Source organism: Chelonia mydas, chromosome 2 (genome assembly GCF_015237465.2).
Source record: "Chelonia mydas isolate rCheMyd1 chromosome 2, rCheMyd1.pri.v2, whole genome shotgun sequence".
NCBI lineage: Eukaryota > Metazoa > Chordata > Testudines > Cheloniidae > Chelonia > Chelonia mydas.
In genome coordinates this window covers 46962938-46989474 of record NC_057850.1, presented here as the reverse complement: position 1 = coordinate 46989474, position 26537 = coordinate 46962938, and the positions used below count along the sequence as shown (strand labels likewise).

The 26537-nt window shown below is 40.3% G+C and overlaps 1 protein-coding gene across 1 annotated transcript in view; it reads left to right on the top strand.

The window, feature by feature from the left end:
* The window catches only part of CNBD1 (cyclic nucleotide binding domain containing 1), a 280150-nt gene that overhangs the window by 157696 nt on the left and 95917 nt on the right, over window positions 1-26537 (top strand). Inside the window, exons 6-7 of the mRNA XM_043538780.1 lie at window positions 1161-1318; window positions 24494-24628. Coding sequence (XP_043394715.1) covers window positions 1161-1318; window positions 24494-24628 — 293 coding nt within the window. The remainder of the gene's footprint in view (window positions 1-1160; window positions 1319-24493; window positions 24629-26537) is intronic.

Here is a 26537-nt window from a genome sequence, read left to right as displayed (position 1 = left end):
AAGCCGTACACAGACTATGATGCTGGCAAACAATGCTTCATCTTCTGCTTCAGTGATCCCAAAATGATTGTTGTGTGTGCTTTTGGGATACAGAAGTAGAAACGGAGAAGCCTAATAGTGAAATGGCACAACCTAAATGCCTGTGAAACCCTACATTCATTGCAGCTTTCTGTGTACTCCATAATATCTGTAAGCATCTGCATTTAGTCCTTCAAACTGTCACATAGGCATTTAAAATGGTATTTAGACATCCGGCTGCTGATAGGAATCCCTAAATGTGAGAACTGGGTGCCTACCTTAGCTTTATGCTTTGACCCAACTGGAGTCCTTTAACTTACCTTGGACTAAATTGAGATTGTTTAATTGTTTAAAGTATGCTTTGTACCTGCACTTCGAGAAGTCTGATAGGTGCATTTCCTAAAGTTACAAATGGTAATAAATTACATTTAAAATACTTTTGATTTAAATTTTTTATGTAAAGTGTTAAATATTCCAAATATTTCAGTCCCAACGTTTTTGCTCTTAGATTGCATTAAGGGAGACTGCTTGTCAGTGCAATGAAACACTTAGTTTAGAACCTCAATAAAAACAAGCATTTAAACATAATCAGGATTCAAATAATATATCTGCAACGATTCCCAGCATTATGATGCAGAGCTGCTGCTGTATGCTACCTGACTTAAATAAGAATATCAGTCCTTAAATAAGAAGTAGCCCTATTGCTTGATTAGAATGTTCTACTGTCTGGGATGCTGTGACTACCTGTCAAAAACAGATGGACCAGTTATTCTTCGATAGCTGTAAAATACCAGTGGCACAGTACTGTACTGTGTAGGTTTCTTGACCTTTCCCTCATAGACCCCTCTCTGCACTTTACTACTTCTTGTTTGATTTTTTTTTTTTTGTATTTGGTTTCTTTTTTAAATGAGAGAATATTAGTTCTTTTGCAAACCACATATAAGTTATGGATATTCATATTGTAGATATTTTTCTAAGTTTGAATTATGTTTCTTTGTATGTTTTTGTAAATAATGTCTAGGGACTTTATTATTATTGCAAACAATACAAAGATCATGTTAAAATGAAGAGATCCCTGTATATGTGTTAAACAATCTATAATAAACTGAGAAATGAAAGTCTTGTTTTGTTTTTAATTTCAGTTGTTGGAAATCAAGGTTTCTATGCCATATTGAAAGGCTCTGCTAGACCTCAAGCAAGGTGTTACAAAAGAATGCTTGGAGAAGACTTTGATTCATTATGTGAAGCAATGTCAGCTGCTAGTCAAGATACTATGTTTGGTTTTTCAGGCCGAACAATGGTAAGCTATGATACAGATGCTCTATTAAAGTAATTAACAGTATAGAGAAAGCTAGTTAGGTTGTTTATATTGATACAAGAAGGAATTTTGTCAGTTCTACAGGTACATAACATAGCTCCTTCCCTTTGTTATCCTTTGATGTACTCTGCTCAACTTACCTTTAAGCTCTTTTCTTTGGGGCAGGGAGTGGTCTTTTTAATTGTCTATAAAATGCCATGCATTTTATATAAGTAAATATTATGTGCCACTATAATTATATATGTATATAAACACATACAAAGAGAGAGAGTTCAGCACAGCCTTACTTACATAAACATCACATTATATAAACTGTCATTTACCTGAATTTATCTGAATCAGGTTCATGTCCCTTATCTGTTTCAAATAACAAGGTGTTTTCAGACAAGTAAGCTTCAGATCTGCAAAGACTGCTGGTCAGCTTTTCCAAAGCAGATAAATACAGCAGAACACAGGAAGACAAGGGCTCTTTGACTACTGTACTCTGCTGAGCCTATTGGACACAGGGAAGCTGGATGGATAATGTTTATTCACAGAAAAGTTTAGTCTCTCATAAGTTTCAGTGCATCAAGCCTCTAAAGAAAGGTGTGTGCCCTGAACCTCATAAATGCTTAAGGGTTTCAGCACAGCAAATTTCCCCTATGTGTAAAAAAACCCCAAACACAACAAAACCCCCTTGCCCTACAAAAATAAAACAAAACACACACACCTGCATTTAAACCCATAGACTTGCTGGCTGTTTCTTAGCTGGCTGGCCTTAAGGAAGCCAGACAGTACTCTCTTGGCTCCTGAAGCATGGATTTCAAAGTCTGTGGAGCAGTAAACCCCTGGTTGGTCCAGATGTTGAGTACCCAAAGGGATAGGCTGTCCCCTTAGATCATTGGATAAACAAGATTGAACTGTACGTAGGATGGTACACATACATGCACTAGCAAATACACACTTATACACACTTCTGGAATTAATTCAGAAGTTACTGAGAGTACCAATATTATCCAGTATTTTGAAAGATATTTTTCTATTGCAGATAGGTCACTAATTTCCAGTCACTGACTGATATCCTGGCTGATTTCTGTTTCATAAATATTCATTTCTTTACCATCAGCAAAGCACACAAAACTCATTTCTTTGACTTCGTTGGTTATAATGTCATGGTGAATAGACAATTCTCCCAGAATAAAATGATTAGGGTTCAGTGGTTGATCTAAGACTACAGTTGTGTTATTCCAGATGATGGACTTTCTGTCAAACTATTTAAACTTAGGACTTTCCCAGGTGGGAGAGTTCCTTAGTATAACAATGCCAACATGTATTGCTAGCTGCAATGTCAGAGTATTTTTGACGAGGGCTCCAATATACTATCTATTACATACAAAAAATACCTGAAAATAAAATTGTTTAGGTTTTAAAGTCAAGCCCTTGAAGTTATAAAATGCCAGATTTTAGTTTGCCTGTGCAAACCTTAATTCCCAGCAATGGATTGGCTAGGGGGACCTGGATGGAAAAAGAGGGGGAGCTGGTGGAAGCCCTCTGGTTAATTATGGAATGAAGATGGGGTTACCTGCACTGCCAGGTAGTCCCAGACATCTAATAATAAAATTACGGCCTGATTAATACCACATCCAGTGTCTCCTGTCCTTCTTTCAGTATAGCTGGACAATGAATACTTACGTGAGTCGCAGAATTTTTGACGTTTGAACATATCTTATTCTATACATCAGCTGATATTCACATCTCCATATCTTACTTTCAAATGGTTCTGTGCTCTCGCAAAGTGTCCATGTCATTAGGAGCTAAGGGCTTCATTTTCAGAGGTATTGATCACTGACATGCCAGTTTAAGTCAAAGAAAGCTGAGAGTGCTCAGCGTGTTTGAGGCCCCAGCTATATATACACTGTGTTGGCAGGTGCTCCATTTGAAGATTTTTTTGAGACAGCTGACAATTCAAGTAATTCATTTTGATTACAAGTTGTAAGTTTACCTGTTATCTCTTCTGTGTGTCTTGTGGCATAGTCTTGCCTTTTCATTAAAATATAATTTTGAGATAAAATGTTTTTCTATTTGTTTCTCCAAGTAACAAAATTGTTTAATCTTCCACATCGTATGCTGACGAGAACTTTTTCAAAAAGTGCTTGAAGAACTTAGATGTCTAAGTGCCATAGATTTTCAAGGGGATTTAGGGGCTTTTGAAATTTTTACCCTAAATTTCTGCACAATTCCCTTTTTTAATGAATTATTTGTTACTCCAAGTTATATAAACCATGCAATTACATGTGAAAGTTTAACCTCTCTTTTCTAGCTGTTTCACATAAAGGAGCTAGCTGGTTTAGGGCAAATTTGTTTTATGAAATGTTCTTCCCAAGTGACCAGTTAACCAGATTGCCTACCAGTTGTTCAGTGTGCTTGTATGTGAGTTACAGCAATGAGGTATTTAAATTTTCAAATCTAGAGGTTCGTAAAAGAAAAAAGTGATAGATCTTTTAGTACAGCAGTATTTGGTATTGCTATAATTGTATGCATGACCATGGAAGGTAAACTGAGTTAATTATACTGCAGTTATACTGTCAGTCTTGTGGGAATAATGTGAAAATTATTTGTGAGAAAATTGGAATCGCCTTTCCTTCCTGCTGTATAGGTTGAATAATTCAGATTGGCACTTAGAGGTTTGGGAAAGTTATTTGATTTTGTGTGGATGGTCTTGTCACGTACAATCACTTACAAGAAGTGTACAACAACCGACTGGGATTGAGGCTGTTAGGCTTACCTTTCAAACATTTTAAGTGTATTGTCTCTCACCTCTCTTGTCTCATCAAAACAAACGATGAATAAATTCCAAATGCCTTCAGGATCTAGAGTTAATGCCTTGCAAAAAGAGGTAATTGAGAATTCCTTATGTCATCCCACTAGAATAAAATTATTGACCTTGTGCAGAATGGCAGGGAGGCAAGATCAATTCTCCCTTATTCTGTCCACTCTAAACTGAATCTTTCTGACAGATTGTCAGAGGTGTGCCAACTGTTTTCTCAGAATATTAGGAAAAGACCCCTTTAATGTGTTTGGTGACAGTCCTGGCCTTTGTGTCAAGGTAAGTAAAGTATCATGCCACTCACCCAATCCAACAATTGTACTTTGTTAATTATTTAAATGAGGAATCATTGCTTATCCTTTAGGCAGTGCATTTTATGCATGGACCCTCAGGATTGTCACTGTTTACTAACAAGAAACTTCATTTGACTACTGGATCAGAAACTTACATAACATCCCAACATAAATCTGAAACAAAAGTGTGATGTGGACCATGGAGAATGTGGTAGCTTCCCACTGATCATGATAGGAGTGTTTGTTCTCAGTCTGTTTTGGCACAGGTCTTTCCATTTCATTGTACTTTCACCCAGAGTAACTTATCAAGAAGAAGGAAATTATTTAGTGCCCTATTCATTAGTATGGCCATTTGACTTCTGAGTAAAGGAACTGTTGCTGTCAGGAGTTTATGAACAGCAGGAGAAAGACAATTTGTTCTAAAGTTCCCTTATTATTCATAAGCTAGACTCCCAGATTTATATGGTTCACAAAACCAACATAATTATGTATAAAAATGGTTTCGTTGTCAGGCTTCTATTAAATAAAGCCATTGCTTCTGGTAAGTACTTTGCTGAACTAATTTTAGAGTACTAGTTTCAGTGTGTAGTGCAACAGACTTCATCTAGTATTTGCTTTCCTTGCTACAGATTTATGCTTGCAAGATGCATCCCTTTTAAAGGACATCATACATTTATGAAAGTTATAAAGAAGCTTATCTCCTCTTGGAAACCTTTTGATATACACTTAATGCCTGTCTGTGCTTTTCAAGGTACTAATTGAGTTTCTCTTTGGCAGTCAGCTTCAAAAATGTAGGAGATGACTGTCATGGAAGGTTGTTTTTCTTAGCTGTAACTTAAGCGTCCAGCTACAGGGTGTTATGCAGTATATTAAAGCACAGGGGAGATATTCTTTCTCGACTTTGAATGCATACCAACTGATGCTACAAAACATGGCCCTAATGTTTAACAGAGATATTAAAACATTTGATAACAATAACTTTTGCCTCTATAGCACCTTTCAACATAGGAACATGAAGCCTTTTCATGTTTTAATGGAATTAGTCTCACAATATTCCTCTGAGGTAAGTACAGTATTCCCTCCATTTTACAGATTGGGAAACGGAGACACACATAGGTTCTGACCCAAAGTAGACTCTAGCTTTGATTATACAGAATTCTGGGTATCCAGGCTTAGAGTATGACTGCACTGGAGCTGGAAGGTGTGAATTCTAGCTCAAAGCGGTATACCCACTCTAGCTGTGATCGAGTTAACATACTAAAAATAGAAGCATAACCGTGGTGCCATGAGTGGTGGGAGGGGATAGCCACCTCATGTACTTACCTATGCTCTCAGGTGGGATTGTACTGAGGCATCATTGTGACTACGCTTCTATTTTTAGCACACTAGCTAAATCAGAGGTACCACAGGTATGTCTCCTTGGGCTGAGTTTACACCTTCCAGCTCCAATGTAGACATACATGAAACATGTGTGGCCTGACTTTCAGAGAGGGGGACAGGGTCCTGACCAAACTCTCAGGTCAGGACTCCCTCCCCCAGAGTCCAATGGCTGTTTCCTTTGTCTTCTCAGGTGCAAAGAATGAGATGGGCAGGGGGAGAGAGAGAGGTGTGGGAGTCCGCCACTTCTTTTTATAGCTTTAGTCCCTCTTTGAAAAGCATTTTCAGTTGAGAACTGAGACAGGGTCTGGTGGAGGAAGAAGACCTCATGCTGTTTCTTTGCTAAGACACAGATCTCTTTTCCCATACCCCCCTTTCTTGCTAAAGAATGGCCACTTGATAGGTGATGGCCCATCAGCTTTGTTGACACCTGGCTGGGGCATCAGCTTGCCTTTTGTCTTTGAGAAACTGGTTTAGCCATTCCCCAGACTTATAGAAGAAACCCATTCCAGTCCTGATTTCAGCTCAGGTTCATAACTTTACACATAATGTTGCTACCTGCATTTTACCATCATATTATTAATAAGCAGGTTACAGGTTTTCAAATGATACTTTGCAAGGCATGCCTTGAACAAAGATTATTACAATAGTGTGCAGGGTGTGAATACAGGGGTGCATTCCATCACCCCCAACCAAACCCAAAGGCCAAGAAGCATAGAGATACCTAATTCCTTTTGTTTGGATTTTTTATTCCTGTCCTACCATTTCCTCTGAGCTGCAAACTCAGCTGATGGGAGTCCGCCTGCATGACTCATCTTCATGGGGAGGAGAGCAGAACAACAACAAGAGTTGTAGTCTTTTTGCTGATGATTTCTCAGTCGTATGTAGGGAGTTTCCAGTTGTAAGATCCACCCACAGCCTGTATCAATGGGGCTCCTCTTTGGGAAGGGGTGTAATGATTTTTGTAGAAGAGTTTCTCTTCATGCTAATTAATGTCCCTCTCCTGTATGGCCTTTCATACAGTCACAATACTACTGCTCAAATATTACATTGCAATATGGGACACAGATAAGTAGGATTAATTCATGCCGAAACTCATAAGCATTCAATGGAGTCTAAACACTAACCACTTTCTTATAATTCTAATACCTATTTTATCAATATTAACCCACAAGCAAGCCAGACAGATTCCAGCTGTGTACCTGTTAGTGTCCATATGAGACATGGGAACCTTGGCATGAGCTGGTGCCTGGTCTGCTATTGTCACAGAGGCATCCTTCATATAGAAGGTTTCAGGTAGAGTATTTTTTATACCCTATTGTCAAGGTTCCTTCCCCACTCTGAACTCTAGGGTATAGATGTGGGGACCTGCATGAAAAACCCCCTAAGCTTATTCTTACCAGCTTAGGTTAAAAACTTCCCCAAGGTACAAACTTTGCCTTGTCCTTGAACCGTATGCTGCCACCACCAAGCCTCTTACACAAAGACCAGGGAAAGAGCCCGCTTGGAGACGTCTTCCCCCAAAATATACCCCCAAGCCTTACACCCCCTTTCCTGGGGAAGGCTTGATAAGAATCCTCACCAATTTGTACAGGTGAACACAGACCCAAACCCTTGGATCTTAAGAACAGTGAAAAAGCAATCAGGTTCTTAAAAGAAGAATTTTAATTAAAGAAAAGGTAAAAGAATCACCTCTGTAAAATCAGGATGGTAAATACCTTACAGGGTAATCAGATTCAAAACACAGAGAATCCCTCTAGGCAAAATCTTAAGTTACAAAAAGACACAAAACCAGGAATATACATTCCATTCAGCACAGCTTATTTTACCAGCCATTAAACAAAAGGAAATCTAACACATTTCTAGCTAGATTACTTACTAACTAACAGGGGTTGTGAGGCTGCATTCCTGATCTGTTCCCGGCAAAAGCATCACACAGACAGACATACCTTTTGTCCCCCACCCCCGCGCTCCAGCTTTGAAAGTATCTTGTCTCCTCATTGGTCATTTTGGTCAGGTGCCAGTGAGGTTATCTTAGCTTTTTAACCCTTTACAGATGAAAGAGTTTTGCCTCTGGCCAGGAGGGATTTTCGCACTGTAGTGGTTACCCTTCACTTTATATTTATGACATGTTATTTGTATATTTAGAAATGTTAATTCCTGTATGCATTTCTAAGGGGCGTTGGATCTGTGAGAGGAACGAAATATCCTGCAGATATTCAACATGATGCAAAAGAAATTTCTCAAGCTTTGCTCAAAAGCAAAACTGGGCCAAGCCAGTGAGTTCATTGTTGAGTATTTATTTATATTACAGTATCACCTGAGACCACAAATTAATTTGGGGTCCTATTGTGCTAGGTGCTGTACAAATACAGTGTGAGGCAGCCCCTACCCTGATCATCTTACAGTCTATATAGATGAGACAGACAAAAGGTGGGAGGAAGGATGTATTATTATTATCCATTTCTGAGAACTGAGTCTGAGGCAGAGAAAGAGTGCATGGTTTGCCCAGAAACTCAATAGCAGAGCCTGGAATTGAACCTTGATCTTGTGAAGTCTAGTGCCTTAACCACAAGATCATCCCTCCTCTCTTATGAATTTTTCATGTTTCCTGTTTAAAAAAACAACAACACATAAATCAATCTGCAGCACTGACGGGGAGGAAGGCTTCGCATGTTAAACCTGGCCCAGGTATGCATGGTGAAACTTTCAGTGAAACCTGGCCTGAGTTGTAGGTACATTATGAATTAAGAAAAAGGCATTAGGTTTTATTATTCAAGGGTTTGGATGGTTTTATTCTCTATAGTTATTGTAGTCCCTATTGACTGTGGGCATGCAAATTCTAAGTTTAAGAAAAGCAATAGAACTAGAATATGGGATCCAAAACTGATGAATTTCTGTTTCTTCACATTCCTCCTTATAGCTTAAAAAGAGCAGAATGTTTTTTTCTGGTGCTTTTAATGTTAAGGGGGGAAAAAGTCCCTACATTGGGAATATCGTGTCTTCGGTGTTTCAGCCTGAAGCAAATACTTCCAACCAAGTTATGACCTCCTGAAAAATAGATATTTATAATATAAATGCTAATAGAACCTTTATGCAGAAATACACTTTAAAGAAGAGAACATTTATACAAAAAAATTTCTTTGCTTTGTCATTTTCAGTATTCCTTTAGCTATTATTTAAGACATTCATGTCTGAATAAGAACTCTTTCCCTCCCAGCCTCCTTATCCTACAGAGAAATGGGAATTCTGTGTCAAAATCTGTCATAAAAATGAGCATGAAATCACTAACTTGGCTTTATTACTTCACTGAAAGTTTAAGATCTGATCCTGTGGGCTGCCGAATGCCTCAGTTCCTGTTGACTTTACACATCAAATTGGAGTTATGTTCCCACATTGCTGGTAGTTGAGGGAACTTGAAATCTCAGTGGATTGGGTCCCCAGTAGGAAAAGACGATGAACTGGGAAAAAGCAAATCCATCTTTCAACAAAAACATCATCAATAATGAAAATGTGACTAGAAAACCACTATGGAAAAGCAACTGAAATGTAAATAGGTTTATGAAGAATAAAAATAATAAATATACCATATGGAAGTCACTATGAATACACAACCGCCTGTGTATTGTAAGCCATAATCACTTTCAGATGCTTTTGTCTTATGAACAGTTTTGAACAAGTGCCGTGATTAATAATAAGCCCTATTTATATAGAAATATCATTCATAAATAAGAAAGCTCCACATTTTGCTATTTTATCTGCAAAAATGCTAACTGATAATGAAATGCAGATTGTTCTTGGGATTGTGTCTGTTTAAACGACAGGTTTTTGTTATTGCCCATATGGCACAATTTTTAATTAGTGTCAAAAACGCTACTTCATATTCAAATGCAACACGCATCAAATGATTAGATATATGTAAATTGATCTTATTTCTCTGACACTTTGCATCAGTATTTTGGGATACTGGTTGGGATATTTGGGATACTGGTTGGGATATTTTGGGATGAATGGTTGAACCATACTTAACTAATACTTGGAATGTTCTGTTTGAAACTGACATTGGTATTGAAGTTCATTTCCAGCTGTGAGTTTTTAATATCAGGGTTCTGATTTTTACAGGCAACAAAGTAAATTTCACACTCCTGAAGTCACAAGGGAAAACCAGTTATTGAACAGCTAGAGTTTTACATTTGTAATATTCAACATTTCTGATAGTGCCAAGCAAGGACAGACCTTTGGCTGGTTCTTTCCTGTAATGTTAGAAAATGTTGCACAAAGTCTGGACTTGCATATGTCTGTGTTAAACTGTATATATCTTTTAAGATCTTCAGTCTTAGCAGGTTGTAAGCTTCCAGCAAAATTATTGAGGAATCCAGCCATTAATTTCTTCTTTCTAATATCTGCACACTCAGCACTAGTAACTCACATATATATCATGGATAGATTTGTAATTTCAGCAACACATTATAGAGTTATCATCAACTTGAATAAAATTAAAGTGAATGAGGGGCCATTGAGGACATAATTTTAATACATGAGCCAAGATAAACAGTAAATTGAAACCCCATCTGTGTTATGACATTGGGCCAAATATCATGTTTGCACCTGCTGAGTAACTGGAAAACTGTTTCCACATCATAAGGGGCACATTCATCCTAACTTGAAGGATTCACACAAGACTGCACCATCAAACCTCCAGTATGGCTCTCTGCATAGGTTCTGGGTGGAGCAGCTATGAATGGGTCCCTTTGTCTGCTTTGTTCCACATAGAATCATAGAATATCAGGGTTGGAAGGGAGCTCAGGAGGACATTTAGTCCAAACCGCTGCTCAAAGCAGGTCCAATCCCCAACTAAATCATCCCAGCCAGGGCTTTGTCCAGGCTGACCTTAAAAACCTCAAAGGAAGGAGATTCCACCACCTCCCTAGGTAACACTGCCCAGTGTTTCACCACCCTCCTAGTGAAAAAGTTTTTCCTAATATCCAACCTAAACCTCCCCCACTGCAACTTGAGACCATTACTCCTTGTTCTGTCATCTGCTACCAGTGAGAACAGTCTAGATCCATCCTCTTTGGAATCCCCTTTCAGGTAGTTGAAAGCAGCTATCAAATCCCCCCTCATTCTTCTCTTCCGCAGACTAAACAATCCCAGTTCCCTCAGCCTCTCCTCATAAGTCATGTATTCCAGTCCCCTAATCCTTTTTGTTGCCCTCCGCTGGACGCTTTCCAATTTTTCCACATCCTTCTTGTAGCGTGGGGCCCAAAACTGGACACAGTACTCCAGATGAGGCCTCACCAGTGTCGAATAGAGGGGAACGGTCACGTCCCTTGATCTGCTGGCAACGCCCCTACTTGTACATCCCAAAATGCCATTGGCCTGCTTGGCAACAAGGGCACACTGTTGACTCCTATCCAGCTTCTCTTCCACTGTAACCCCTGGGTCCTTTTCTGCAGAACTGCTGCTCAGCCGTTCGGTCCCTAGTCTGTAGCGGTGCATGGGATTCTTCCATCCTAAGTGCAAGACCCTGCACTTGTCCTTGTTGAACCTCATCAGATTTCTTTTGGCCCAATCCTCTAATTTGTCTAGGGCACTCTGTATCCTATCCCTACCCTCCAGCGTATCTACCTCTCCTCCCAGTTTAGTGTCATCTGCAAACTTGCTGAGGGTGCAATCCATACCATCCTCCAGATCATTTATGAAGATACTGAACAAAACCGGCCCGAGGACCGACCCTTGGGGCACTCCACTTGATACCGGCTGCCAGCTAGACATAGAGCCATTGATCACTACCCGTTGAGCCCGACAATCTAGCCAACTTTCTATCGACCTTATAGTCCATTCATCTAGCCCATACTTCTTTAACTTGCTGGCAAGAATACTGTGGGAGACCGTGTCAAAAGCTTTGCTAAAGTCAAGGAACATGTTCACCACTTTCCCCTCATCCACAGAGCCAGTTATCTCATCATAGAAGTCAGTTAGATTAGTCAGGCATGACTTGCCCTTGGTGAATCCATGCTGACTGTTCCGGATCATTTTCCTCTCCTCTAAGTGCTTCAGAATTGATTCCTGGAGGACCTGCTCCATGATTTTTCCAAGGACTGAGGTGAGGCTGACTGGCCTGTAGTTCCCAGGATCCTCCTTCTTCCCTTTTTTTAAAGATGGGCACTACATTAGCCTTTTTCCAGCCGTCCGGGACTTCCCCGGATCGCCATGAGTTTTCAAAGATAATTGCCAATGGCTCTGCAATCACATCCGCCAACTCGTTTAGCACTCTCGGATGTAGCGCATCCTGCCCCATGGCCTTGTGCTTGTCCAGCTTTTCTAAATAGTCCCGAACCACTTCTTTCTCCACAGAGGGCTGGTCACCTCCTCCCCATGCTGTGCTGCCCAGTGCAGTAGTCTGGGAGCTGACCTTGTTCATGAAGACAGAGGCAAAAAAAGCATTGAGTACATTAGCTTTTTCCACATCCTCTGTCACTAGGTTGCCTCCCTCATTCAGTAACGGGCCCACACTTTCCTTGACTTTCTTCTTGTTGCTAACATACCTGAAGAAACCCTTCTTGTTACTCTTAACATCTCTCGCTAGCCGCAACTCCAGGTGTGATTTGGCCTTCTTGATTTCACTCCTGCATCCCCGAGCAATATTTTTATACTCTTCCCTGGCCATTGGTCCAATCTTCCACTTCGTGTAAGCTTCTTTTTTGTGTTTAAGATCAGCAAGGATTTCACTGTTAAGCCAAGCTGGTCGCCTGCCATATTCACTATTCTTTCTACACATCGGGATGGTTTGTCCCTGTAACCTCAATAAGGATTCTTTAAAATACAGCCAGCTCTCCTGGACTCCTTTCCCCCTCATGATATTCTCCCAGGGGATCCTGCCCATCAGTTCCCTGAGGGAGTACTATGGAGGGGCAACTAGTACCATCTCTGATGTGTCTGCAATGGATGGAGCCATTGCAGGTGAGCCACAGATGCATTCGGTAGCTAAAGAGCCCACATAGGTGGCTTGGAGGCACTCTGAACAGGTATTCTATGACATAGCAGCTGTGGAGGGTCAGAAATATAGCTCCACCGCCAGCCTCTGGGATGGGCAGATTGGTTTCTGCCCCTTAGAACCCTCAGAGTTCCCTTCACAGAGCCTAACTACTCAGGGTTTGTGTAAAGGTAGGGGGTACACTTCACCTACAGTGATTTTGAAGGGGGAGTGTGTGTACTTGTGTATGTATATACTCCCTGTATGTGTATGTGCGTATAATTTCTATACATGATGGCAGCACTGCTTCTAGTAGTCTGAAGAAGTGATTCCAGTCCTTCTCAGTGTTTGAGAATGCGGGATACAATAACACTTATGTTAAAGAACTCTCCAATTTCTGTTTGTGGTATTTGGTGCTCTATTATGCACATTAATTGAATGATGGACAGACTCTCCAGCTACATGGTGCCTAAATGTGCATGCTATAAGATAAAGGCACATTAGGAAGAAAGGGGAGGAAAATAATTTCCAGGAAGCACTGTAAATCTGTTAGCCGCAGGCAATATTGAATACAACAATGAAACCCGACAACAAATCCATTAACTGTAGGAGAGCAGATCTTAGAACATTAAATTATTGAGTGGTTCTGCCTTTGGATAAGCTCTGGTAATTTTAAAAGTTTATAACTTTTTGTGCATTCTAAACATTGATAAAAATATACAAATTTGCTCATGCCTGTATTTGGAGATACCATATCTTTTTCATCATTTTTCTTTTAAATTAAGGGGATGTCTATACGTGCAGCGCTGCAGCGATGCAGCTGTACCGATACAGCTGTGCTGGTGCAGCACTTCTGGCAAAGATGCTCTGTGCCGATGGGAAAGAGCTCTTCCGTTGACATAAAAAATACACCTCTGCAAGTGACATAAGCTATGTCGACAGGAGAAGCTTTCCTGCTGACATAGCACTATACACACGAATGCTTATGTTGGTGTAACTTATGTCACTCAGGGGGGTGTCACCCCCCTGAGCGTTATATAATATATATATATAGGCTGTAGTGTAGACATAACCTTTTTAGTTTGTTTTTAGATTCCACCAAATAGGTATAGGAGTGATCAGTTTGCTATTGTACACTTGGGAACAAATTCTGGCCTCTCTCCTGCTGGGGTGGAGGTCCTCTGTAGACAGTAAAACTGGTGGAATTCTGCATGGTAGGGAGCAGAATGCAAGGAACCCTGTGTCCTACCTTGGTGAGGGGGTCTACCCCTGCACTGCTGGGGAAGGGGGCCTGGGCAAGCTAAGTAGAGGTGGACAAGGGAAGGAGTAGGGATGGGGTCGGTGGAGCCGCAACCATGTGGATACATCAGTGAAATCCTTCCAGCAGATGTGAAGTGCAATGAACATGGGGGCAGCTGCATCACTAGGGTTAAGAGAATGGATGTAGAACAGCCTGTAGGGGAGGATTCTTCCTTCAGGGGCATTCCCTGAGCCAAGTTGATGTACTCCAGATGGGTGTGGGGAGACAAAGAGGGCCCTTGGGCCCCAGTTCAGCAAACAACATACCAGTTATTGAAGCCTCCATGTAGAGTTTGCTGAAATGTGTTCTTAAGACTCCACTTGAAAGTGAGGCATGCATCACCACATATCTTGAAAAAATCCTTGCAGTTTTTTCCTGCTTACATGGGGAAGCATGCCAATGGAAGTGAATTTGGAAATGAGCCTTTAGCATATTTACTGCTGTTTACAAAATAATTTTAAAAAATATTAAATTGTTGGTGTACATTTAATCTTTTTACTAAGTTCAATTATAAAAGTCATAACAAGGGGGAAGTTTATTGGTATGTATTAAATCTGTTTACTGATGTTCATTTAATAAAGATATAAAAATAAAAGGGGAGAACGTCACTGACAAATATTCAATAATTTTTACTGATATTTTAGAAAAAGAAGAATCAAAACAAGAGGCAAAATTCATGGCCATTGCGCTACATCTGTTTGATAGTTTCTCAAACCTGTCCACTACCTGAAGAAAAAATCTGTCATTTTCCTGTTATTAAGCAAATTCATTAAAAATGTAAATGGTTTGTGTAATTACTGCTTCTTTTACATCGTATTTGTTTAACCCTATTTTAAAATATAAAAAGTAGATCATATATACAATTTATTAGTGGATAAAAAGTAAAAATTTAATATATGCATATGTAAGAATACCAGTGGGTGTCTGTTAATAAAAATGGTGGTGTTCTTTAAGTTTTCGTTGATAAGTAATGAGTGGTTCATTTTCTTCAAACATATTTTGTTAAATCTTTGAGGACTTTGAATCAAATTCCTTTGCCACAGATATTAGATTATTTTATTTGAGGTTTGTATTTAACTACTGTTTGATGGTATTTTTAATAATAAATGGTATACTTGATAACAAATATGACAAGCTTTCCCTTCTCATAATTACTACTTCTTAAAAAGATAATGCTGTCACGGAGCAATAGGGGTGTGTCCTGCTTTTTTTAAAGCAGTCACCCCAGTAGGAGACTGTTTTAATATGACTATGCTGAGGAAGAGGAAGTGGAAGGTTGGACATATGACCAGGGAAGAGTATAAAAATATTGCTCCGGCATGTAGGAATGAAATCAGGAGGGCCAAATCGCACCTGGAGCTGCAGTTAGCAAGAGATGTCAAGAGTAACAAGAAGGGTTTCTTCAGGTATGTTGGCAACAAGAAGAAAGCCAAGGAAAGTGTGGGCCCCTTACTGAATGAGGGAGGCAACCTAGTGACAGAGGATGTGGAAAAAGCTAATGTGCTCAATGCTTTTTTTGCCTCTGTCTTCACTAACAAGGACAGCTCCCAGACTGCTGCGCTGGGCATCACAACATGGGGAGTAGATGGCCAGCCCTCTGTGGAGAAAGAGGTGGTTAGGGACTATTTAGAAAAGCTGGACAAGCACAAGTCTATGGGGCCGGACTAGTTGCATCCGAGAGTGCTAAAGGAATTGGCGGATGTGATTGCAGAGCCATTGGCCATTATCTTTGAAAACTCGTGGCAAACGGGGGAAGTCCCAGATGACTGGAAAAAGGCTAATGTAGTGCCAATCTTTTAAAAAGGGAAGAAGGAGGATCCTGGGAACTACAGGCCAGTCAGCCTCACCTCAGTCCCCGGAAAAATCATGGAGCAGGTCCTCAAGGAATCAATCCTGAAGCACTTACACGAGAGGAAAGTGATCAGGAACAGTCAGCATGGATTCACCAAGGGTAGGTCATGCCTGACTAATCTAATAGCCTTCTATGATGAGATTACTGATTCTGTGGATGAAGGGAAAGCAGTGGATGTATTGTTTCTTGACTTTAGCAAAGCTTTTGACACGGTCTCCCACAGTATTCTTGTCAGCAAGTTAAAGAAGTATGGGCTGGATGAATGCACTATAAGGTGGGTAGAAAGTTGGCTAGATTGTCGGGCACAACGGGTAGTGATCAATGGCTCCATGTCTAGTTGGCAGCCGGTGTCAAGTGGAGTGCCCCAGGGGTCGGTCCTGGGGCCGATTTTGTTCAATATCTTCATAAATGATCTGGAGGATGGTGTGGATTGCACTCTCAGCAAATTTGCAGATGATACTAAACTGGGAGGAGTGGTAGATACGCTGGAGGGCAGGGATAGGATACAGAGGGACCTAGACAAATTGGAGGATTGGGCCAAAAGAAACCTGATGCGGTTCAACAAGGATAAGTGCAGGGTCCTGCACTTAGGACGGAAGAACCGAATGCACAGCTACAGACTAGGGACCGAATGGCTAGGCAGCAGTTCTGCGGAAAAGGACCTAGGGGTGACAGTGGACGAGAAGCTGGATATGAGTCAGCAGTGTGCCCTTGTTGCCAAGAAGGCCAATGGCATTTTGGGATGTATAAGTAGTGGCATAGCGAGCAGATCGAGGGACGTGATCATTCCCCTCTATTCGACATTGGTGAGGCCTCATCTGGAGTACTGTGTCCAGTTTTGCGCCCCACACTACAAGAAGGACGTGGATAAATTGGAGAGAGTCCAGCGAAGGGCAACAAAAATGATTAGGGGTCTGGAACACATGACTTATGAGGAGAGGCTGAGGTAACTGGGATTGTTTAGTCTGCGGAAGAGAAGAATGAGGGGGGATTTGATAGCTGCTTTCAACTACCTGAGAGGTGGTTCCAGAGAGGATGGTTCTAGACTATTCTCAGTGGTAGAAGAGGACAGGACAAGGAGTAATGGTCTCAAGTTACAATGGGGGAGGTTTAGGTTGGATATTAGGAAAACTTTTTCACTAAGAGGGTGGTGAAACACTGGAATGCGTTACCTAGGGAGGTGGTAGAATCTCCTTCCTTGGAAGTTTTTAAGGTCAGGCTTGACAAAGCCTTGGCTGGGATGATTTGATTGGGGATTGGTCCTGCTTTGAGCAGGGGGTTGGACTAGATGACCTCCTGAGGTCCCTTCCAACCCTGATATTCTATGATTCTATGATTCAAAGGGCTCCAGAGGAACTCCAACCAAATAAATTAATTATGGTATGCTGTAGCTGGTACTACTCTCACTGATGCCAGTGGAGCTCTTCTCTTGCCTGAAATGGGGATAGGATCAGAATCATAATGTATTTGGCTAAAATGTTTTGGTTTGTCTGTGAAATTCTACAACAATGGAATACTGCAGACCACAGTGTAATACAGTGCATTTTGCCTAGGATTCCCTTTGGGAGTTTGTGGGATATGTAAGCTTCTCCCAGTGGGGAATAGTACTTTTCAGGAATATTAATTGTAAAGGCTATCAACATGCCAATCAAGGAAGCTGTTCAATAGCGTGGTCAAAAATGAAAAAAAAAGGCAATTTTTGAAAGTTTCTGAAATGTTACATTTTGAATTTTTTGAACAGAACAGATTTTGAACATTTTCATGGATTTCTTTTTACCAAAAAAAGCAGTTGAAAAAATTTCACTTTTTTCACATCCCTCCCCCATTTTTTCTTCTCCCCCCACCACTTTCCATGGTGGTACTGGTGAAGGAAAGGGTCAGAAGGAGAAAACAAAAAAAAAATTGAAACGTGAAACTTTTTGTGGTTTTCATCAAACAGACAAAAACACAATTTAAAAATATTAAAAATGTTTATGAAATTTTTGCTCCTGAAACAGGTCGTTTTCTGAAGGAACATTTGTTCAAAAATGTTTGACCAGCTCTAATAGGGCTTGATCCTTCTCTGTGGAAGACAATGGAAGGAGAATCAGGCCCACATTCAGGATGTGAAACCAGAAGTGTCAGTTAACTACTTCAGATGTGAAGCATTATAAAACATTCCTCTTCCAAGCATGCAAGAGAAATAAAATGAAAAGAAATCAGATTGACTGACCTTTATTATTCCTATAAAAAAGCTCATTTCCCTGATGAAGTGAAAAGATCCTTCCAGCTATTTACTGTGGAGTTTTAGCCTACTTAAGTTTCTTTGTAGACTGCATCATGTATGTGTGACGTTGCACTTCATATGTTTTATGGAAATATGCTTATGAGTGTGAATATGATGTAACTGGAATATGCTTTATGCAAAAGGTCTCTTGTAAGGTATCATAACAAAGGTTATAATCTACTGAATATATTCCTCCTATTTGTATGCATGTATCATTCTTGTATCTGAATCTAGAAATATGTTGTATAACTCTGAGGTCCTATTGTAATTGTGCAAAGTGTGGTCCCTTACTGATGGTTTAGAATCTTGATGGCTCCCATTGACTAGGACAATTGGTTGTAAATGGTTTATTTACCTGCAAACCTTCCTGTGTATGTGTGGGCCAACCCAGGAGGAATGGAGACTAGGGATCTTACAGTGACATGTGACCATGTCACATGATACTGGAATCCATTTTAGTCCTTGTACCTTTCCATTGATGAGGTGGGGATGCGGACAAGCACAGACAAAAGATTCCCGCTGTGTGCCAAAGCTATAAAAGTGGGTGGAGCAGGACAAAGACGGCTGCCAGTCATGAGAAAACCCCTGCTTACCACCTGAGAGGTCACCTGGAACTAACAAGGACTGTATCAGTGGAAAGGATTGGGCCCAGACTAGGAAGAAGTCTAGTCTGTGAAAGAAGCTTATTGGAACATCTCTGAGGGTGGGATATTATCTGTAATCTGTTTCTTAATGTATTAGGCTTAGACTTGTGTGTTTTTGCTTTATTTTTCTTTGTGACTTACTTTGTTGTGTCTGTTCTTACTTGAAACCACTTAAATTCCACTTTTTGTACTGAATAAAATCACTTTTGTTTATTAATAAACCCAGAGTAAGTGATTAATACCTGAGGGAGCAAACAGCCATGCATATCGCTCCATCAGTGTTATAGAGGGTGGATAATTTATGAATTTACCCTGTATAAGCTTTATACAGAGTAAAATGGATTTATTTGGGGTTTGGATCCCATTTGGAACTGGCTCTCTGGGTGCTGGAGATAGGTAACCTGCTAAGCTGTTTTCAGTTAAGTCTGCAGCTTTGGGGGCATGGCCCAGACTCTGGGTCTGTATTGCAGCTGGCTAGCATGTCTGGCTCAACAAAACAGGGTTCTGGAAGTCCCAGGCTGACAGGGAAAATGGGCTCAGAGGTAATTTCAGCACGTCGGGTGACAGTTCCAAGGCGATCTCTGTGACCAAACCCGTCACAGTATGGTCTTTTCCAAAATATTCATTTGGAAACCTGTTCTCATGGCCAAAACATTGGCTGCTCCTCATATACAGCAGCTAATTTGCTCCCCCCCCACACACACACGATTATTGAAAGCAGCAAATCAAAATAAAGGTCCTAATCCTAATTAGGGAACAACCAGGAACATGAACATGAGGAAATCTTAATATGTCCATAAGTATATATCTCTGATGAATACAGCAATCCTGCCACACTTTAAGAACTGGTAAACGTGGACCAAAGGAGGCCCTGCCCTCACCTCTATCACAAAATCATGCCAAATGCCCTGGCTCTGATCCATGAGGGGGAAGCCATAGAGTGGCCATACAGGGGGACATTCACAACTTCCACATGCTCTAGTCGCAGCTCTCTCTGCAGCAGCTCAGAGACATGGTATAGGAGAAGGAGTTAGGGTATTGGAGGATGGCCTGGTGCTTAGCCTGGAAAACAGGAGACCAGGTTCAGTTCCATGCTGCACTACAGACTTCTTGTATGGCTTTGGGTAAGTCACTTGTGCCCAAATCCTCAAAGGTATTTACGTATTTGAAATCAATGGAAATTGTGCCTTTAAGAATCTGTGTCGAGCTCTCCCTTTGGGGATAACAGTATTTTCCTACTTTGTAGAGAGGTTGTGAGGATAAATACATTAAACATTGAGATTTTCACATACTATGGTAACAAGGATCACATAAGAATCTCTGCTAGCCAGATGACCAGTGGGTCAGTGACTGTATGGATTGGGTACATGCATGACTGTTTTTCCAGCCAAAACCCAAAAGCATTAGTGCTGTGTCCCCTGAAAGGGAGGGAGTGTGCCAAACCCCAGGAAAAGGGAGTCTTTTAGTAAGAATCAAGTGTAAGTAAATGACTTTTTTGTACTAAAATATTAATCATTTGTGGTTGGCTCCTATGAGGTGCTGAACACGCTAATCTTCCATGAATTCTTTGAGATATAGGACATTCAGGCCTGGAGCCCCAAATCTTGGGAGGTAGGCACATAAAAACCTTTGAAGTGCTGGGCCTCAATGTCTTGAGGAGATGCTCCCAACTTGCAAGGATCAGGCCATGATTATTTATGTGTTAAATATACAAGTGAAGCTTCAGCCATTTAATAGGCATGTGACAACAGAAAATAAATTTTAACATGCTAAACAGCAACTGAAACTGCATCCTTGAATTAGCAAGTTAGCCTATGATAAGGGTCAGTACCTGGATGTTTACAATTTAGCTATGGTTATGAGAGTAACAATATACACTCATTAAGCACTTCAGATGGGCAAACAAACCTTTAATTAACCTCTGAGCTGATGTTGTCAAATTTTGGTACATAAAAGACCAATTTTACTTATCCCCAGTGTTTCTCATAATCTTTTTTCTGGGGATCTCAGGTTTTTTTTAGCAAGAAGGTGTCAGCTGATAACAGGGTTATTGAGAACAGCAGATAGATTCTGCATTATTTTAGACTTTTTCAGGAGTTGATGCAGTTTTCCTTCTTTTGGTCATGGGCATGAGGAATTTTTCACATTTGAAAGGTCTCTTGAATCTTCAGAATCTCTGACTTTAAACCAAACTGAGGAAATTCAGATTTTTTTATGGAAAATGTTAATATTGTTAGGAGATTCCAGAATCTGCATGGTTGATGTATTGCACTGGAAAAAGCTGAATATACAATTCTCTGCTTTGAAGCCTTGACTTTTGGAACCCAGACAAAAGTTGCAAAGTACAGTATAGTGGGCCATAAGTAAAATAGTTAAGTGGAGCTACAGAAAAATATCTGCTACCTATACACCCAGGGTTACAATGATACATTGTGCTTTTGTGTCATTCTTTTGAAGGACTACTTAGGTAATAAATATGGGTTTGTATCATAGTGACAGAATTTGAGTGCTTTCATTGTTGCAGTGTAATTCTAACTGTATGACGATTAGAAGTTCTATGAATGATATGAAAGTATGTCAGGTAGAAAGAAGGGCAGGTAACAAAGTACTGCATCTGTACCACTGATAGAGTGTTAGAATTGAGCAAATAATTTCCAACTAAGAATTTATTCCATTAATTTAGCTTCTTTCTTTCCTCATTAGCAGATTGTGATTCCCAGTTTTTTTATTATTTTTGTGAGTACTTTAGACTTTGGTTTGGTTGCATATCATTTATGGTAAGCATTTGATAGTCAGCATTCAAACTTACTCTGTATAGGTTTCAGAGGGGTAGCCATGTTAGTCTGTATCAGCACAAACAATGAGGAGTCTTTGTGGCACCTTAAAGACTAACAACAGCATCAGCTCAGAGGTTAATTAAAGGGTTGTTTGACCATCTGAAGTGCTTAATGAGTGTATATTGTTACTCTCATAACCATAGCTAAATTGTGGCCTGCCAAGGGGTTGTAAACGTCCAGCTACTGGCCCTTATCATAGGCTAACTAAATGCGTCTGATGAATTGGGTTATAGTCCACAAAAGCTTATGCTCAAATAAATGTGTTAGTCTCTAAGGTGCCACAACGATTCCTCGTTGTTTTTACTGAATCGGTTAGTTTTTATTGGTCACATAAATCACATGGTATTGTTCTTTTTTATTTGATAAATATAATTCCTGTAATTGAGGAGAGGGATTGAAGAAACCACTGGGGATTTGAATCTCTTCAGAGGAGGTACAGTAGAAATTTAGGGAGAGGTAAACAGAAGTAGGGAATTTAAAAAATTGTTGAGACCTTTTCCTTTGTGGCTCACCAATGCATCAATCTTAGAAAAAAGTATTGATTTTTCAATTAAGAAAGATTTATTGAACAGAAATTAAATTTTCTCTCATAACACCCATACAAAGTTAGCATGTGTGTGTTCACAGTCCTGGCTGCAAAGAGACCAGTCACATCATTGTCTAGGTCACTTAGAACTTGTTTCTGAAACATTTAAGTCAATGACAGTTTTCCTATTGAATTGAATGGGGAGCAGGACTGACTTGAATGAGAGCCTTTATTTCCTTTGTGCCAGGGGTTCTGGAGAGGAGTTTGTTAACTGTGGCTAAGGCTGTGAGTGTGTCACAGAAGTGACAGATTCCGTGACTTTCCGTGACCTCTGTGACGTCTGCGGCGGCCAGTGCTGGCTCAGGGGCTGCACCAGTGGGGGTCCCAGGCCACGCTCTGCTGCCTGCCCCCTCTCCCCCAGCACCAGTGGGCACCCGGGCCACCTCTCCCAGCACCCACAGAGTCCCTGGACTGCCACCCAGAACATCCTCAGCCCCCCGCCCAAGTTTTAGTTAGGGGTATATCGTAAAAGTCATGGACAGGTCATGGGCTATGAATTTTTGTTTACTGCCCGTGACCTATCCATGACTTTTACTAAAAATACCTATGACTAAAACGTAGCCTTAACCATGGCCCTCAGCTACCTGAACAAGCAGCATCCCATCCCACATAAAATGTACCTGTTCTGGAACAAATATTCAAACATGCCAGTTTGAAATTTGCTTTTCACAAGCTAAAGTGCTGTGACATTTGTGGGAATCAAACACAAAAGGGATGCAAGCATGTCAAAGTAAGCTAATATTTATACTCAAGTGAATGCGCTGAGGAATTTGTTTCTCAATATTCTCCCAGCTCTGGTGGACATGGATCCTAATGTTTATAAGCTTCTGAGTCTATAGGCCTCAACGTATTTATGATTTAAGGTGTTGCAGTTTACTGTGAACATAGCACTGAAAGTAGAGAAGGCAGTGATGAGAATATTGTTTACTAAAACCATTTGTTGCGAAAGCATTATTGTTGAATGTAAAAATAGAATAGAAGATTTTGAATAATACAATCTATATTTCTAAGACCATTTTATCTATTTCACAGCATTGCAATAACACTGACAGTAAATTTCCAGTTTACTGTAATTATGGATGTTTTGATGGCCTAGTACCCCATTTAATTAACACTTCAAAGCGAGTCACTTTGAAGACTATTGTACAAACATGTAAAGAAAAGTTATCTTTGTTATACTAAGATGTTACAACCATTGTTTGCAAAAGCAAAGCTTACTAGGATTTAAAAAGGATTATTTCTGACAGGCCGACTTGCAGGGAAAAATACATTATCTGCCTTATCTAATAAGGATAGGTGAAGGCTCTTCTACTTATTGGTGCTGAGCTTCTGCAAGGTTCTGAGCAGCCTCTGCTCCGGCAGAACTTAGAGTTGTGGGTGCAGGATCAGGTGCTGTCTGTGGATTCAAATCAATTTGTACATTTCCCTTTTCAATCATTTAATGTTATGCCAAGGAAATACAGAGTTATGTTACTGCTAAGTGTCATTCAGGCACTAGACAGAATTGGCCTCTTGCAGTGAGTTTAGAAATTCCTGTGATGTTGTTTTGCTTACTTGCTGATCTGCTAATTACTAAATCGTCACTTCTTTACTATAAATTATCACACTGGATAACTTCAACAGATATTTATCGTTGACTATTTTATCACTTAAATGGTAATGGAGCTTTCATCTCAGTTTAACTACACCACAAATACAGTGGGAAGCATCCTCAACTGGTATACAATGGCATAGTTATGCTGATATACATCATCTGAGAGTCTGGCCCATTAACTCTAGTCCACCTTTCCTGGACAGTCTCCCACATTCTTCCCTGAGCTGACTTCTTTGAACAGAAGACATATTCATAAGGCAGGACAGCTGATCCTTAGGAATATTGCTTCTTTTTCACAAGGGGTGTTTACAAAAAACAGTGAATCAAATTGAACTTCATTACCATACTATTCTGCTGTATTATCGCCTTCCCTAACTGCCACATGATTGCATGTTTATTACATAATGTATCAGTTGGTGACAATGACTGTATCTTGGCTATGCTTTCTGAAAGTAATATGAAGCAAGACTCAGACACATTAAGAGTGACTAAATCAGAAACAGTTAGCGGTACAAAAAGTATTCAAAATTAAGTGGTTGCACATAAATTAACCTTTACATTTCATTTTACCCCCATTTTACCAATCACAGAGAAAAAAGTCTGATACTTTTCCTTTCTTTTTTAAGCTTATCACAGGAAGTTGTTTTGGGACTCTGGAAACAGCCCCCCCCAAACTGCCGCACATCCTACTGTCCATCATTACAGAAGAAAACTGCGAAATTCTTAAAATTTCTTCCACAGATTATTTGAGAATAAAAGAGGTAAAACTATGATACTATTAGAGTCTTAGAACCCTTCTAAGGCAATAATTTTAACATTCTTGTCTTCAGTGTTGTATAATTAAATATGATGTATTTAATTTAGCCATTTGGTTAACTTGAAAATACTCTAACATAAATATGTTTTCAGGTTTTTGAGTATTTGCACATAGAGGGCTCAGTTATACACCTTCTAAAGTTGAGAAGTGGTGGGAAGAGGGGGACGCTACAACTGCCTCATCTGCCATGTCAGGCGGCCTCTACTTTTGGTGCTTGTCTTCAGCAGCAAGGATATTTTCCTCTGCTCTTCAGCCCCAGGTGGAAGGACCAGATCTGTTGGTCTCAGGGAGGAAGCATAGCTACCACTTCTGTAAAGAAATGAAAACCCTCCAAGTCATTCATCCTCCTGGCCGCTTCAGCAAAGGCCTCCAACACAACAAAAAGCACAGCAGCAGATGATAATATAATAGGAGCCACGTAGATCAAATATTGTAAGCATAATCCATTGTGGTCATCTGAGAAGCATCAGATCAGAGAAATCCTGTTCTGGCCAAGCATGAACACTGCCATTGAAGATAAGGTATCCAGTTGTGAAATCTGCTATAAATATGGGAAAGACAATACAAAAGAATGGCTAAAACCACAAAAGACTAATGATAGGCATTGAATTATTTGAATTAAACAGGAAGAATTACCTTTTATTAGCGGGCTACTATTCACATGTTTATGAAAGCTGAGCTGTTCTACAACACATCAAGTAATAATGCAATAGCATATTGAAAATCAAGTTTGTTCACCATGGATGAGTTAAGAGCCAGCAGGTGAGTTAAGAGCCAGCAGTTACTACAGTTCATGCGTAGTTCACTTGGAAAATTCTCTTTTATAACTGTTTACAGTTTACCACATACATCCCTTTCCATGCACAATCAAATAGGTTGATGGAAAAGTCTGTACAAACAGCAAAAGGTCCATCAAAATACTTACAGTCCTCCCAAGGTTTCTCATCAACCACACTGTGCAACAAGAACTGCTCAAGAGACTGATAGGACATATAGGGGGCAGAAAATCCAGAACCAACTTCTCCAAGCAGTGTCTTGCTACTGTTTCCACAGGAACAATACCTGACTCCCTCTCCTGTCTGACCAAGGAGCTAAGACCTTCATCTCCCTCATTTATTGTCAATCTGGTGGGTTGCTACCTATTGGGACTGGTTGACCAATGGCATGGTATTGTGAGTCATCATCAAAATGCTCCAGCAAATTTATACTTTGATTCATCTCCTCCTGTGATCGTTACCCCTGTATAGTTTGATGTGACTGGTAAGCTCGTCTGACAAATAAGTTGGCATCTGTGGTGAAGATCTTTTTGTCTTTTTCTCTGATCAGGAGTCCTTTTTCGAAATGGTCTGTGGCTGACCCCCACACTGGAGGTTAGTTGACATTTTAAGGGACCATCTTGTAGTGCAGGTCATAGATACTCTACATCTATGTACATCTATCTATCTTCATCTACATATATGTTTGGATATAGGATCATTAGAAACTGTTGGAGGAGTTGCATTTCAAGTCTAGCCCAAGTTAGCAGATCCATGCAGGACACCAGCAATCCAAAAGGCTTGAAAGCACTTTGATGAAGGGCATTGAATCTGTCTGCTTGATTAGTTCCCTGAGTCTCATCTGAGAGAAAAGCTGTGTCCATTGATGGGTGGAGGGTTGAGGGGAAGAGGGAGAGGGAGGAAGGAGAGAAGGTGGAACAGTTGTGCCAGGGCCCTGAGCTCAGGTGGACCCCCAAAACATCTCGAATGTCTGTGTAAATAAAGTGAAATGGTAGGGGTGAGGCCCCAGCAAACACCATGCACTGGGGTCCCAAATTTCTCTCCTTGGGCCTGTGCATTTTGGTGTCTATTGTGACT